The 11,432-nt window shown below is 36.7% G+C and overlaps 1 protein-coding gene across 1 annotated transcript in view; it reads left to right on the top strand.

Annotated features, from left to right (window-relative positions):
* CNTN3 (contactin 3) overlaps window positions 1–11,432 on the top strand; it is an 87,193-nt gene that overhangs the window by 27,733 nt on the left and 48,028 nt on the right. Inside the window, exon 5 of the mRNA XM_026075004.1 lies at window positions 440–535. Coding sequence (XP_025930789.1) covers window positions 440–535 — 96 coding nt within the window. The remainder of the gene's footprint in view (window positions 1–439; window positions 536–11,432) is intronic.

Here is an 11,432-nt window from a genome sequence, read left to right on the forward strand (position 1 = left end):
TTAATTATTTAAAGGCATGCATCTCTTTTCTGAATAGCCGTGTTGTTAGCATTAATTTACAGGTGGTTAAAGTAGTTCAGTAGGATCTTGATGCTATTTTCTTCATTTTAGAAGAAACAGTGGCTTAAAGACTTCCTTTTAAGTTATGCTGATAACTCCTTTCTAGTTATTGACATTTCTGATAGTATAGACCTGGCATAAGAATAAAATTAGCCATAGAATCTGTTTAATTATATTCTTGTAAATTAGTTCTCTTTGGTCCTAATTCTGTCATCCTTGCTTATGTTGAACAACCATTCTTTTGTAAGTAATCAACTGAAATCATTGAACTTATTTGCATACTAAATGATTTGATATTTGGAGTTGAAGATCTTGAAACACCTGTATACTTAGGCTTTTCTGTTTCCTAATATTCAGGTTACCTTTCTTTCAAAAACAGATGTTGAAAACTCCAGAACTAAAATAAGAAGCACAGTATCAGTTCGAGAGGGGCAGGGAGTTGTGCTGCTTTGTGGAACACCACCTCATGCTGGAGGTAAGAACCAATTTTTTTTTTTCCTTTTAATCAACAGCAGCTTTTAAAAATGTCTTGTGTGAGCTAGATATGCTGGATGTTTCCATGCTTTTAGTGTTAAATTCAAGTATTACCTGCCAAAACCAGTAAATCTATAACCTCTGGTGCAGAGAGTAAGTGCTGCTTATGGGTAGAATATTCTTGCAAAAATTTATCAAAGTTACTTCGTGGAGCCAGCCATGAGCACAGGTTTTAAACAGATATGAATTAACTAACTAAGATTTCTTAGTGCTGTCTATTTTAATTCAATAAAGCAGGCTACTCTATAGTCAGCACCTATTGTGTTGATTGACAGGTGACATCCAACTTACAAAAGGTAAGGTGTGAACTCTTCCCAGTGAAGTCTTAGTATTATGTCATGTGTAAGGACATGTATTTATCACTTTCATTTGACCCATTCTTTTGAATGAAGTATATGTGAACCTTTCAGTTAAGTTCTTCAGGTATAGAGTTTTCAGCAAGTAACAGGAAAGCAACATAGCTGGGCTGACTGACTTTTTTTTCTTTTAACAAATGTCCTGTAGTTTAGAAATGCAGTTTCAGTCAACTCAATACTGTATGTTAACTTGATTTGAATTTTGGGGTTACACTCGCAAGGAGTGTAACGACTTACTTGAAATGTTAGATCAAACAGTGGTTTGGAAAGCTGCTGCTTCACCTAGCAGGCAGATTGCAGGTGGCATCTGGGGGCTCATGTTTCCCTTCGCCATCTATTTGGCACAGAGAAGGGATGTAATTCCAGTGTGGAGGTGGACGACACCACTGCACAGAATTCCGAAGTATGCTGTTGAAACTAGAACTGGTGGTGGTGGTGTGTTTTTTCTGTTTTTTTTTCTTTCTTTCTTTTTTGGGGTGTGTGTGTGTGTTTTTTGTTATGATTCCAACCAGAGCATCTGACTTTAAGGGAAAATATCTCTTTGTCACTGTGGAAATATGGAAGATAAGTTCATCAGAGAGCAAGAATGGAACCTGCTTTCTGAACTAAATACAGAAAGAAAAGAAAATAAAAGCAAAGGAAGCTAAAGAGAAAAAGGGGGAAGGAAGTACCTAGAAGGACTTACTTTTATCTTGAAATGTCTGTCTAGGTCCTTGTAATTTCTGTGCACTTAATGTGTCTGATTTTTATGGTATTTCCACTAATTGAATATCTTCTGCAGTTAAATTCTGCCCAGTTTCACAATTGTTTAGCCTCAATGAATTTAGTTTTCTGTATGACCAGACAATTGTAAGAAATTAGATTTGTCTTTAATTGTGCTAGGGTGTGCCCATTTCTTGAAATTAAGATATTTGATAGTATAATGCAGTGATGCTAGTACAGGCATACCTTGTTTTATTGTGCTTTGCTTTATTGCACTTCGCAGATAGCTTCAGTTTGTGGGGAGAGAAAAAAAAACAAACACAGTTTGTGGCAACCCTGTGTCGAGCAAGTCTATTGGCACCATTTTTCCAACAGCATGTGCTCACTTCATGTCTCTGTCACATTTTGGTAATTCTCACAATATTTCAAACTTTCGTTATTATTATATATGTTATGGTGATCTGTGATCAGTGATCTTTGTTACTATTGTAATTGTTTTGGGGCACCACGAACTGCACCCATGTAGGACGGTGAACTTAGTCGATAAATGTTGTGTGTGTTCTGACTGCTCCACCGACTGGCCGCTCCCCCGTGTCTCTCCCTCTCCTGGGGCCTCCCTATTCTCTGAGACACAACAGTATTGAAATTAGGGCAATTAATAACCCTACAATGGCCTCTATGTGCTCAAGAGAAAGGAAGAGTCGGACGTCTCTCACTTTAAATCAAAAGCTAGAAATGATGAAGCTTGGTGAGGAAGGCATGTTGAAAGCAGAGATGGACTGAAAGCGAGGCCTCTTGTGCCAAACAGTTAGCCAAGTTGTGAATGCAAAGGGAAAGCTCTTGAAGGAAATTCGGAGTGCTTCTCCAGTGAATGCACGAATGGTAAAGCAAAACAGTCTTATTGCTGATATGGAGAAAGTTTGAGTGGTCTGGATAGAAGATCAAACCAGGCACAACAGTCCCTTAAGCCAAAGTCTAATGCAGAGCAAGACCCTAACTCTCTTCCATTCTATGAAGGCTGAGAGAAGTGAGGAAGCTGCAGGAGAAAAGTTTGAAGCTGTCAGAAGTTGATTGATGAGGTTTAAGGAATGAAGCCATCTCCGTAACATAAAAGTGCAAGGTGAAGCGGCAAGTGCTGATGCAGAAGCTGCAGCAAGTTATCCAGAAGATGCAGCTAAGAGAATTGATGGGGGTGGCTACACAAAACAGCAGGTTTTCAATGAAGATGAAATAGCCTTCTAATCTGTTGGAAGAAGATGCCATCTAGGACTTTGATAGCTAGAGAGGAGAAGTCAATGCCTGGCTTCAAAGCTTCAACGGACAGGCTGACAGCAAGAGAACTAGAACTAGAAGTGGAGCCTGAAGATGTGACTGAATTGCTGCAATCTTACGATAAAACTTAAACGGATGAGGAGTTGCTTCTTATGGAGGAGCAAAGAAAGTGGTTTCTTGAGACGGAATCTACTCCTGGTGAAGATGCTGTGAACATTGTTGAAATGACAACAAAGGGTTTAGAATATGACATAAACTTAGTTGATAAAGCAGCAGCAGGGTTTGAGAGGACTAACTCCACTTCTGAAAGAAGCTCTACTGTGGGTAAAATGCTATCAAACAGTATTGCATGCTACAGAGAAATCCTTTGTGGAAGGAAGAGTCAATGGATGCAGCAAACTTCACTGCTGTCTTATTTTAAGAAATTGCCACAGCCTCCCCAGCCTTCAGCAAGCACCACCCTGATCGGTCAGCAGCCATCAACATGGAGGCAAGACCCTCCATCAGCAAAAGGATTACAACTTGCTGAAGGGTCAGGAGATGGTTAGCATTTTTTAGCAATAAAGTATTTTTTCATTAAGGTATGTACATTGTTTTTTAGACATAATGCTATTGCACACTTTTGTTTACGCTATACTGTAGTCTAACTTTTATATGCACTGGGAAACAAAAAAAATTTGTGCGAGTCACTTTATTGCGATATTCTCTTTGCGGTGGTCTGGAACCGAACCTGCAATATCTCCAAGAGATGCCTATAATTAAAACACTGCTATCTTAAGAGAGACCAGACCACTGGATGTATGGATCCTTTGTGGACCCAAAGTTGTGAGTACATCTTATTATTCATTCTGTATCTGAATCTTTGGCTAATTAGCATTGAGCCTCAAATAATACTTTAATGTAACTGATTCTATTTATTTTGCTTGTTGGTATGCCATCCCATTTTTTGAAGGGCTGTGAGATTAAATGTTAATTTTGATTGCAAAGACAAAGTAATACAAACTAAGCATTGTGAATGTAATAATTTAGGTATTGTGGCCTCTTAAATTTGGTAGAGTCCAAGTACTCACAGGTCTAAAGTGGCAATTTTACAACTTCTGAAACCTGCGGAACTTTCTTCTCTACTAACTGACGTATATGCTTAAATCATCTTTAAACTCTTTAGAACAGCTTTGTCTTTTGGCTGCTGAGAAAATGGGTTATTTTCCCAGCTCTCTGTAAGAACAGAATGATTAAATTCTGCTTCTATATACAGTCCAAAGGCTGAATTATACAAGCCAAAGAGATACGCACATCCTGTGCACATCTCCAAACTGACTACAATCCTGCGCTCTATCTGAAATGTGAAAGTTTGAGGTGTTAAACAGGAGGTGATACAAAACATGCTCGTATTCCTAAGAGCCGTGGTTCAGATCACCACATAGAAAAGGTGAGAATTTCTTTCGCAGCCAACAGATGGAATATGATTGACACTCCCACACTAATTGTTATTCATGCAAAAAAGAGCTGAAGGGTCTATGAATTACCAAATGGAATCAAGAATTGTTACCAGAATTACTTAGAATTTTCAGATTTGTTTGAGAATTGGAGGATTAACCATTAAAGTTTTCAAGATATATGGAACAAAGTGGAATTGTCCATCCTCTTCTTTCTCTCTCCAGTAAAATAAGTCTATATCACAGTGATGTCAAGCATACATTGCCTTTAGATGTGTCACGATGGGACACAAGTCAGTGAGTCTTTGATAAAATATTGATTAGACTGATTCAACAGAGCTGCTAAGGGAGCAAGAGTAATAATCTATTAGGCGTGAGTGAAAGAGAAAACTGGTGTGTAACCAATAGCAATTTTTAAATATGTGCAAAATTTGTGCAAAGAGAAAGCAATGAACTGTTCTCTCTATCTAGCAAGAATAGAACAGGAAGTAACTGTGGACTTCCACTGTCGCAAGGGAAGCCTGGCAACCTCAATTAGATACTAGGACCAGAATGGCTGAAATTATTAAGCGTGGAAGTGATTGCCTGAGGAGCTGGCAGACTTTAAAACTGGAATTTTTTTAAGAATGAGTTAGACTATCTGTCAGGGATGGTTTAGGAACAGCAGACCTGGCTGTAGGGCTCTGAGGGCTGTTCAGTCCTTTCCAGACCTGTGATCTCTGATTTTTGTGATTCTGTACCTGTTCTGCTGAGTAAACAAATTCTAAACAACAGTAACTTTAAGAACTTTGTCTTCTCTTCCCCTTTAGTCACAAAAAAAAAAGTTTTAGTCTTAAGCATGTAAGATGTAAGAAAGAAACAAAGCATGTTGCAGGTTTTCTCTTAGAGGTGAAGAAAACCAGTGCCTTCATATGCTGAATTTCGTATCCCTTTCAGCACTAACCACCTGTTTTATAGGTATTTGTGGGCACTTTCAATGAAAGCCTTTTGAGTTTTGCCATCTCTCACAATTTATAAGGTCTTGCTATCTTGATGGAAACTTGCAGTTACCTTTTACATTCCCTGTAAGGAGCTTTCAAGGAGACTTGAATAAATTGTGATTATTCCTCCATGTGCAACCTCCCAGTTGCAATATGAACAGATCTCCCCCCTTTCCCCCCTGCCCCACTTTGGTTATCTTAGCCACAAATAGTCATGTAAATAGTATGAATATTCCCTTCCTGTGGGGAGTGAATTATTCCTGCGCTCAAGGGTACTTTTGTCCTTTAATGTTTGCAGCTTCAGTCCCATAAAGATATGGACACTTGCTGTTTAAACCCATAATGAGACTCCATTTAACTTTGTATATGTTAGCTCATATGTTGAGCTTGTATATTAGCTTGTTTTCTGTGATTGTTGTTAGTACATGGTGGGAGGAAGAGGATGCTCACAGTCAATACTTCTAGCTGAGAGTTCACAGATCAGTTTTATATTACTGTGGTTAAACATGACCTGTATCACAAACTACTCTAACTTTTTTTTTAATGAGTTACAGCATTTTCCCATTTTGGCATTCTCTGTTTCAGCAGACTTGTTTGAGATTTACTGAATGGGAGATTCAATGAATGATTTACCTTCTGTGTGAAGATTTTCCCCCCTTTGGTTTTGCTCTAGCTGAAGAGGGATGTATGTATAATTCGATGATTGTTACTGATTTGGGATTTCTAAGTAAAACTGAAAGAAAATATTTTTGCCAATTCAACTGTCTCTTATATTAGATAATGTAAGTTATATTATAATTCAGCAGGCTTTTTTGATAATTAAGATACTCTTCAGTCATGAATGATCTTTGTTCTGCAGGTGCGTGATCACATTTCTTTATATAACTTTAATCATGTTACAGGAAACATGTTAAAATACACTGTTTTTCACAAAACAGTAAGTCCTCTTCCCCACATACTTGAGAGGTAAAATGACATCTAAAATTGGTTTATGTAGGTCTACTGCTATCTCTTTCAATTGTTATAATTATTAAACTTCACTTAAGTCTCCAGGGCTGTTTTGACCTTTTACTATCTTTCTGTTATGTTTTCAAAGGAGAGACAATATATCAATCATCTCAAATGAACATACAAAATTTAATATTAGACATGCATTTAATATGCAGCTAGTTAAAAAGGCTAGATGTGGAGATCTAAAAATTATTTTTTCTACTCTTGACTTTGTCACTCCTTCATTTACTGATTTTTGGAACAAAGCCCTAAGTAAATCCCGAAGTTCCTTTAAGGTACTACCTACTATTACTACTGTACATGTATCTTGATTATCATGTAGTGTGCCTTCAGATATTATGATTTACATTTGTATAGCACAGTCAGTTTTACTAATCTGACAGTGATTTTTGAATTTCAGAAAATGTTATAGACTTAAGGTGTTTTCTCTCCTTCAGGAGAGAAGAGAGCAATGAGGCATAGTCATTTTATTTATAGAGGTGAAGATTAGCTTTATAGCTATCTGCACTTTTCAAGAAATTCAGGTTTGCCTGAATTACTATGTTGGTGGGTATACCCACCATTATCTTGTTTCTATATGGAATATGAACGTAGCCGAGAAGAACTTGGGTAAATGCCAAGAATGTTGTGGAGCCAACAAACTACTTGGTTTCATGCTTACAGTGCTAGGATGAAGTTCTACTTGCCTTATATTCACCATTAGCCTTGTGTGGTATGAGTGTTCCTATTTCATATGGAAATGGTCAATGTGGCAAGGGCATTTCTACATGAAAAGCAGCAAGAATGTTCTCTATCTTACTATCATGTCCTGATAAATGCAGTCCTAATTGATAAATGAGACCATATTTGAAAGATAAGCTATAAGCTAGATTGATCACTATTATTTTAAAGTTGTTGCATGCTGGTCTGAAATGATATGAGATCACTGAAAATAGATCACAATTTATTGCTCACTGGTTAGTATGACAAATCATCCAGTGAATAATGTCATGTCTGTTGCAAATTAGTGTTTAGACTTGCAAATTGTTGCTCATGTCTTTGTATTGCCATTTGGAGGCCTGTAAGTTTCAGAAAGACTGCTTCATGAATAACACAACACAGAAAATCTCTCCTATGCCAGAAATATTCTGATGCTTTTATTTTTTCCACACTCTTGAATACCAACATGCCATTTTTCAGGGAACTATAATTTGAGTTAATTTAACTCATTTGGCTTTGTAAATGTTTCATACCCTTAAAACAAAGCAAAAGCAAACTGATAGAACTCCAGATTATAGTTTCTTTTCTATTGCCCATCTGTGTGTTTTCAGTTAGGTGCAAAGTAGTCTGATTTCTGCGCATCTACTTTTTGCTTTTGTAGCAGACTGTGGATGATATTCATGTGGGAATGAAGAATAAATCCTACTTGCAGTAGGCACATTATGAGGTTTTCACACAAAAATGCATTCTAAGGAGAATAGTAAGTTGAATACTGTCAAAGCTATGGTCTTACAAATTGTTCCATAGTGTTCTTGAGCTGTTCTGAATCTGCCAAGGGGAAATGGTATTTTTATTTAAAAATATATTTTGCAATAGCCCTGCTGGTGTCATCATCATCTGCACAAATTTCAGCTGACAGTTTGAAATCAAATGGTGCTCAAGAGACATTTATATTTGCCCATATGAGGGACAATAATACATGTTCCCAGCTGGAATTTACAATGATTTCTATCTGTCAAAATATTGTTCTCCCCACCAGTAACAAATCAATGTCTACAAAGAGAAATGATTTCTCAGACTAACTCTGTATTCTTCCATGTGTGTGCGTATAAAATGCCCTTTTTTGATAAGCCTGTGTTCCAGGTTGAAGTAAAGCTGATTAAAATTAGTATATCCTTATTCATGTATTTGTCCAACACCTGCAGCTACTATATACTAGATGTGTTTTAAGCTAGCGTGGAGGTGTATACCCAGCTGAAGGAACTTGCAACAAATGATGTGTGATTCCAGTTTGGGAGAGGGCAAACTAAACAAGCAATGTATCACTCCAGATTCTTTACAGAATGCTTTTTCTCCATGTTTCATTATGTACATTAATGACAGTGAACACTTGAATGTATTAATATTTATATTTTATTTGTTAAATATTTGGTCTTCTGTCACTTTAAGTCTTAGTTTGGGAGATGTATGTGAAGGATAGTTTCATGGCCAGGTAAGACAGATGGTCAGTAAAGCCTAAAGCCTGGGAACATCCACAATCAGTATTACTAGCTCCTGTAAATTTTGCATTAAGTCTTCTTGAATACCCCTAGCAAAATGATTATGGTAATACTGTAGCTTTTTATTGTTTTCTTTTTAAAGAGAGGTTCTAGCCTGCAGTCATTAAGTGTGTGTGTGTGTGTGTGTGTGTGTATATATATATATAAATAAAATGTGTGTGTGTGTGTGTATATATACATATATATATAGCATGTCCCAAGTATTTAGGTCAGAATGAATGAAAGCAATGTTGTTAATCTCAGTATATTAAAGCTGGATTGTTTTTGGAGGGGTAGGGGGAAGGAGGCATGTCAGAAACTGGTCTGTGCAATGAGAGATACAGTTTCCTCTAATGCCTGAGGAAGAGTTTTGGATAAGATTGGATCTGCTGGCTTCAGTACACCTGGTATCTACTAAAGACTCTCTAGAAGAGTTTGTAGTAGCACATGTAATGTTAGGCAGCCATGGGAGAGTAGAGGCTTTTGAGACTAATGTTGCGCAAGTTTCATCAACAAAATGTATATAGGCTCTCCAGAAGACCAAAAAAGACTCTGGCATGTCCACTTTGTCTGATGTCTGCTCTCCTTAGCCGTCTTCACTGCCTCATTCAGTTTATTTAGGTTCAGGAATATGGGGTAAGAGTCTTGTAACGAGCGGCTGTGCATGAATTCTTTTCTGTTAGGGTATTTGTAGGAAGAAGGGGGAGAAAGAAAGAGAGGAAGATAAAGTGAAACACTTTCTCTTAGCTAGTTCTGAGTGTTTCAGAAAACTGCTTTTGACCCTTTTCTCTACTAAGATTCCCTATGCTGCTAGAAAAACACACAAACTAACAATTTATTTACTTTTTTTCCCAACTCTTATCTTCTTTACTAAAATAATCCCACTTTTCCTTGGGAATATGGTAATTGGTCAGGAAAAGGCAGGAGAGGGATGGCTGCAGTCCTAGCATGTCGTCATTGCTGAACACTGGTAACAAGAATACAGAAAGTAATTTTAATGTTTTTCCTAGGGGCTTTGCCAAGTACCTTCTCCTAAATGAGTGCAAGACTATGAAATGAAGTTTGTCACTACTACCACCTATTAAATATAAATTTTCGAACAAATGTACTAAAATGCTTAGGTAGTTTCCATTAGTTTATCTCAAATCCTTAACACATTTGATTTCTTCTGAACGTTTTAGTTGAGCAATAAGCCAAACTATTGTCTTTTTATCCTCAAAATTATTATAAGTAGGAAGCAATTTAAAATACTTTCAACCATTGAAAATGCACAACAGAGTTGTTAAATGCTCTGAGCAATTAAATGTAAAGTTCTAGGGAGGTGATTAAAAGAACAATTTGTCATTTGAAATGGATATGGCTAATGGGTATGTTTTTAAATATTGCTTCCTAAAGCAGTTTCTTACTTTTGTGCTTACTTTTAGAGTAAGAACGATTTGATCAGAGCCAGTACATTTTGAATGACATTGCTGGTCTGAAACAATTAGTTTGGAAATGTGATAAAGAGAAACTAATCCATCATCCTTCACAGCTACAGGGTAAATGAAATTGGGTTCTTATTCAGCATTGGAACCCAAACTAAAAGCATTTTGTTAGACTTTTCCATTAGCATCTGGGTTTCCTTCAGAGCAGGAATGAACATTTAACCTGCCAGTTAAGGACCACTTTTATATTACAAGGTCATGTTCAGTTTGAAACTAACACTAGCTAAGGATCAAATCCCATGTGCATCAGAAGAAGACGAAAAAAACCAGCAAGCAATACCAAATGGGTGGGCTGCTTTCCCAATGGTTATGCCGTTTGGAAATGAATTGAATGTGAGTTTTTCTGTGGTATTATACAAATAACGCCATCATTCTTGAAGATCTGTTTCTGAAGGATGAGCTTAGAAATGTTAAATTTTTAACTGCAGTTGTCTGCTTTTTTCATGCTTTTTGGAAGTTTTAGAAATTTTTTGTAGACACTGTAGTCTGAAATGTAACTGCAGCTTATGTAAACATCTAAAGATTTGTGCATTATTAATGGTATAACTATTTGCATGCGAACAATTTGGGATGCTCCTAGGAAAAAAGCAGTCCTATACAGTTTTTGTTTCCAGCTGAACATACTTGGTTCAGTTTTCCAATTTGTGGACATTCTATGTGCTCAAGAATATACCCTGAAACCCAGAAGTGGCATACAATTTATTTTCAATAAAATTCTGAAGAGATTTTTTTATTATCAAAACTGTCATTTTTGAAAGTTGCATCTGAATACATTCCTTCATCCAGTTCATAAAAATGTTAGGGGATCTAATATTGGAGTACATAAACACCTTGTCTTAGGCCTACACTGCATTAAGATTTTTATCTGTAAAATCTTTAATGTTTATTTTAAAAAAATGAAGAGAAAAGTGCAGTTTATTTTATGACAGAAAAACTATTACCTCTTATTTTGGCTTAGATCCAGTAGCCAAGAATAGCCTTCCAGTTGACTGCATTGACACATGGAAGAATGATGGAATACTGGAGGAATGTAGGAATTCCTTAAACTGGCAGAGTCAGCTGAGGACTGAAGATCAGTTAATGTCAGAGCTGGTCTTTATATTTTGGAATTATATTGCAAAAGTACTCTCCTTTTCTTCATTTCAATGAGTTAAATGAAATAAAGTAGCTAGAATTTGCCCTAACAATTAAGTCAGCCCAGTACAATGCCAAATCAAATTTCTTTGGGGGATTATTTATGTAAACATCCTCTTCCCTGATTGAAATCCAATGAGTTTTGAAAATAGGAAGTCTGAATCTGTTTCAGAATGATATTAAAGAGAAAATATATAACATGATTAAAAGTATCTTCCCTCCCCCC

The sequence above is a fragment of the Apteryx rowi genome, unplaced genomic scaffold, assembly GCF_003343035.1.
Source record: "Apteryx rowi isolate R43461 unplaced genomic scaffold, aptRow1 scaffold_4, whole genome shotgun sequence".
Lineage (NCBI taxonomy): Eukaryota > Metazoa > Chordata > Aves > Apterygiformes > Apterygidae > Apteryx > Apteryx rowi.